Source organism: Salmo trutta, chromosome 19 (genome assembly GCF_901001165.1).
Source record: "Salmo trutta chromosome 19, fSalTru1.1, whole genome shotgun sequence".
Taxonomy (NCBI): Eukaryota; Metazoa; Chordata; class Actinopteri; order Salmoniformes; family Salmonidae; genus Salmo; species Salmo trutta.
In genome coordinates, this window is record NC_042975.1 from 35,941,801 (window position 1) to 35,947,422 (window position 5,622).

The 5,622-nt window shown below is 42.8% G+C and overlaps 1 protein-coding gene across 3 annotated transcripts in view; it reads left to right on the top strand.

Moving 5' to 3' along the window:
- The first annotated feature begins 385 nt into the window (after positions 1-385).
- LOC115154466 (sestrin-3) overlaps positions 386-5,622 on the top strand; it is a 19,433-nt gene continuing 14,196 nt past the window's right edge. For 2 of the 3 annotated variants that reach the window (XM_029700723.1, XM_029700724.1), the window contains exon 1: positions 386-704. In XM_029700723.1, the coding sequence (XP_029556583.1) occupies positions 627-704 (78 nt within the window). In that variant the 5' untranslated portion in view covers positions 386-626. The remainder of the gene's footprint in view (positions 705-5,622) is intronic. The other variant, XM_029700722.1, reaches the window with a different exon arrangement.

Below are 5,622 nucleotides of genomic sequence, written 5' to 3' on the forward strand. Positions count from 1 at the left end.
GCTGTAACACAATAAAATGTGGAAAAAGTCAAGGGGTGTGAATACTTTCTGAAGCCTATTAGTAAAACGAACCTTGTAGACCTGAGTATATTATATCTATCCTGTTCTATCCTATTTAAAATACCTATGGCAAATGTAGGCTATTGCAATTTAACCCTAAAGACTATTCTATACTGGGTGACACAAACAAAACTCATATGATAGTTTTTCTATTGCTGAAATTGTTTGCTTTATTGTTACGGATTCAATGTACGTTTTAGTTGTGTTGGGACCTATTAAAAAGTGCCGTTTGTGGAACATTTTTGTTGTTCAGCAAACACACCCCTCTGGCGGCAATTGGCTGTTGGGCGTGTCTACCTTCGGCAGAGCAAAATTAGAAGTTCGCTCGGAAACTGCCTGGCGTTGTGTGTGGTGAGCGAGACTGGGGAGGACGGAGCCCATAGAACTCTCGAGAAAGGCTTCGTAATTTAACAGCTCTTCGGTCTCCCCATCTCCAACCCACCACCGCCGCTGCCGACCCACCTACAAGTGAAGGATATACTGTAATTTAATTGTACAGTAAAAGTAACGTTACTGTGTAAACTTTTCAAAATACGGTGTCTAGGACTGTTCAAGTGGCAGCCAATATGAACGTCAGCGCGGAGTCTTTCACCTCCAACCCATTTCACATCTGTAACATCTGTCAGAAGGTGATAAGGAAAAAGGTATGATGTTTCCTGATTTGATTTCTCCAAATGTTACTTTTACTTGTCGACCAATATCATGTTTTATAAAGGTGATCAGTCAGGCCTATTTATTATTCCTTCCAATTCAGATAAAATGTCGTTGCATGTTATGAAGATGTCACTGAGATCCTGCAGGAGAAGTAGCCTAGGCCCTAGTGTACTTTCATTTTATCTATTGATTCAGACTGCAGAACAAACATATTGTTTTTCACTGGTCTTCTCCTTGCCATACTGATATTTGTGCATTCATCTGCATTCTGTATTTCACATCATCTATAGAATTGCTTCAGAATCGTTTGTAATTCCAATTACGCCTAGTTTAACCATCTCAAACCTAATAATGTACAGTTATCTGCAACAGATTGCCCCATTTGGATTCATTTCATTCCCAGGATGGTCGTCAATCAGTATGATAGCGATAGAGTTGGGGGATAGATTGATGATTTGATAAGAACATGGATATCTCTCTCTAGTGTCCTGCTTTCTGAGTCTGACTGCTATTATTAGTAGCCATTAGTCTAGGTACATATGACCCAGTTTTTGCTCGGGAGTCATCGTACGATGATCTCAAGGCAGAAGGAGGTCCGTTTCTGTCATCTCCAGGGCATCATTGAGTTACACAATAAATGTTTTGATACTTTAGGATGATTTGGACATGAAGTGTGAAAATGCAAAAAAGCTATATTAGCATTTTCACATTTCATGTCCTAATGTTTAAAAAAATGCATAGTGTAACTCAATTATGTTACTTATAGATGATTTGGATATGAAGCGTGAAAATCCTAAAGTAGGTAAAAATTGGCTTGCATTGGAATTATGACACAAATGCTAAAATGTTTGCATTTGAAACAGTGGCCAGGTAAACAAAACCAAAGCATTGGTTGCTGTCATACCTGGTCTATAGATTGCTTACAGGTTAAGAACACCAATATGTAATTTTGTCAATTGGGTTAACAAGCTAAGCGTCAGTATAGAGACAAAGTAGAGTTGCAATTCAACGGCACAGACACGAGAGGTATGTGGCAGGGTCTACAGTCAATCACGGACTACAAAAGAAAAACCAGCCCCGTCGCGGATCACGATGTCTTGCTCCCAGACAGACTGAATAACTTTTTTGCTCTATTTGAGGACAATACAGTGCCACTGACACGGCCCGCTACCAAAACCTGTGCGCTCTCCTTCACTGCAGCCAACGTGAGTAAAACATTTAAACGTGTTAACAACCCTCGCAAGGCTGCCGGCCCAGACGGCATCACTGGCCGCGTCCTCAGAGCATGCGCAGACCAGCTGACCAGTGTTTACAGACATATTCAATCAATCCTTATCCCAGTCTGCTGTTCCCACATGCTTCAAGAGGGCCAACATTGTTCCTGTTCCCAAGAAAGCTAAGGTAACTGAGCTAAATGACTATCGCCCCGTAGCACTCAATTCTGTCATCATGAAGTGCTTTGAGAGACTAGTCAAGGACCATATCACCTCCACCCTACCTGACACCCTAGACCCACTCCAGTTTGCTTACCGCCCCAATAGGTCCACAGACGACGCAATCACACTGCACACTACCCTAACCCATCTGGACAAGAGGAATACCTATGTAAGAATGCTGTTCATTGACTACAGCTCAGCATTTAACACCATAGTACCCTCCAAACTCATCATTAAGCTCAAGACCCTGGGTCTCGACCCCGCCCTGTGCAACTGGGTCCTGGACTTCTTGACGGGCCGCCCCCAGGTGGTGAAGGTAGGTAACAACATCTCCACCCCGCTGATCCTCAACACTGGGGCCCCACAAGGGTGTGTTCTCAGCCCTCTCCTGTACTCCCTGTTCACCCACGACTGTGTGGCCATGCACGCTTCCAACTCAATCATCAAGTTTACAGATGACACTACAGTGGTAGGCCTGATTACCAACAACAACGAGACGGCCTACAGGGAGGAGGTGAGGGCCCTCGGAGTGTGGTGTGAGGAAAATAACCTCACACTCAATGTCAACAAAACAAAGGAGATGATCGTGGACTTCAGGAAATAGCAGAGGGAGCAGCCCCCCCATCCACATCGACAGGACGGTAGTGGAGAAGGTGGAAAGTTTTAAGTTCCTCGGCGTACACATCACGGACAAACTGAAATGGTCCACCCACACAGACAGCGTGGTGAAGAAGGCACAGCAGCACCTCTTTAACCTCAGGAGACTGAAGAAATTCGGCTTGTCACCAAAAACACTCAAACTTTTACAGATGCACAATCGAGAGCGTCCTGTCGGGCTGTATCATTGCCTGGTACGGAAACTGCACCGCCCATAACTGCAAGGCTCTCTAGAGGGTAGTGAGGTCTGCACAACGCATCACCGGGGGCAAACTACCTGCCCTCCAGGACACCTACACCATCCGATATCACAGGAAGGCCAATAAGATCAAGGACAACAACCACCCGAGCCACTGCCTGTTCACCCCGCTATCATCCAGAAGGCGAGGTCAGTACAGGTGCATCAAAGCGGGGACCAAGAGACTGAAAAACAGCTTCTATCTCAAGGCCATCAGACTGCTAAACAGCCATCACTAACATTGAGTGGCTGCTGCCAACATACAGACTCAACTCTAGCCACTTTAATAATGACAAATTGATGTAATAAATGTATCACTAGCCACTTTAAATAATGCCACTTTATATAATGATTACATACCCTACATTACTCATTTCATATGTATATACTGTACTCTATACCATCTACTGCATCTTGCCTATGCTGTTCGGCCATCACTCATTCATATATTTTTATGTACATATTCTTATTCATTCCTTTACACTTGTGTGTTCAAGGTAGTTGTTGTGAAATTGTTAGGTTAGATTACCTGTTAGATATTACTGCATGGTCGGAACTAGAAGAACAAGCATTTCGCTACACTCGCATTAACATCTGCTAACCATGTGTATGTGACAAATACAATTTGATTTGATTTGAACAATGGGGGGGAGATTCATTTCACTTAACAGCAGGAACAGCACCATCTAGTGGTCAGAACCTGTAATATCAGGATGTAGGATGGGACATCAACCTAACAACTTCAATGACTCATTTATCTGAACAGGGGAAAAAACGTCACCAAATTCACTGATAATACATTAAATAGGATGAAGAGACAATACTCTGAGCTGGAGCTCCATACTACTAGTCAAATATAGAGAACTGATTTTATATATTCATTGTTGGGGTGGGATTGGTGTGAAGTGTGGGAGGTCCGTGGGGGGCTTTTGACCATTTCTTTAGATTCCTCACGTCTTACTCATTGTTCGAAAAAAGTTTGGGCCAAATCGGATGTTAGGTACTACATTTATTGAATATTATATGAATTCTATAAATTAAAATGGCCAATTTGGATACAATCAATTAGCTTAATTTCTCAGAGATCAAATTCTATTTCCACAAAATAATGTTGCAGGGATGCTAATCTTATCTGTTTCCAACCACAGAAACCATTTCAGCGCAATCTGAGATGGTGGGTGTCGAAATCCTCTCTCTTGTGCTTTTTGACGTGGAGAAACCCTTTAACAGCAAAACATGAGGAGTGGACATCCATAGATTACAATGCCTAGAGACCGCTTTGTCTGTCTGCACACCAGAGTCAGCACTTTCCTGACAAACATCACGGACAGAAAAAAGCACTGTTTTATGTCTGCCGTCTACAGTTACCAATAGATACTGGTAAATACACAATGCCACGATCACATAGAAATATACTGGTGAAGGCAGAGAGTATAGATCTTTAATTTTGTAGGTTGAATCCAAGAGGTTTCATACAGGTTGTTCTCAACAGAAACCCTCTTTGTTGGAAATTACAGTATTCTGAGAGAGCGATGAAACTGTCATTTCATATTTTATCATTAATTATGATGTAAGATTCTGTTTTTTTGATGCTTTATTACTTATCTATCACATACTAGTTCCACAATAACAACTTTCTTTAAAAAGCATTGTTGTTTTTATAAACTGGCTTTAGGCTATTTGTTTTTTGTGATGGAGATGATAGAGACAGACGGGTCCAGGCTCTTCTTTAAACCTGCACAGGCAGGTAGAGAGGAGCACTAGAACCACCTCTCTCTATGGAATCTCAGTTAACTGCATCAGCCACGTTGCCCCAACAACAGACACTCATCACCCAACACACACAAAGGGCCAGACAGACAGAGGGTGGAGAGGAGATAGGAGAGGAGGAGAGAGGGATGGAGAGACGGAGGAAAAGAGGGAGGGATTAATACCAGGGTGAAACTGTCTGCAGCCCAGGGCAGGTCTGTCTGTGTCACCGGTAGCAGTGGGAGTCAGGGCTTCAACCCAATTAGCTAAATTCACAGGAAATGGCCTGTCTGTTGACAGAGCGCACATTCAAACGTCTGTTATGTAGCAAGACATATGCCACTAGAACAGAGAGGGGTCTCTGTCTGACTCTCTCGCTCACGCACACGCAAACATCACTTTCTCACACACACGCACGCACACACACTTTCTCTCCCATAGAGAACTACATTGTCTTACTGTATATTTTGGTGGTTTATGTAGCTTTGTTATCCATTCGTACTATAAACCTTCTTCCCACCTTTGAACTTGAGGCCCTTAGCCATTATGTAATATTATTACATGGAGATGTACTGTAAGACAGCTAAATACACAAGACAACCCCAGTCTAGTGTTTATTATACAACAGGTGGTTTGGAATTCCCATTGTTAGAGCCTATCCTGCCCATGATATACTAGACAACATACACATGGCCAGTAGATTCATAAAAAGTGTCATCGTTTCCTTCGTTACCTTGCAACGCACTACTGCTACTGCTGCTGCTACTACTGCTGTTACTACAACTGCTGCTGCTACTACTGCTGTTACTACTACTACTACTGCTACTA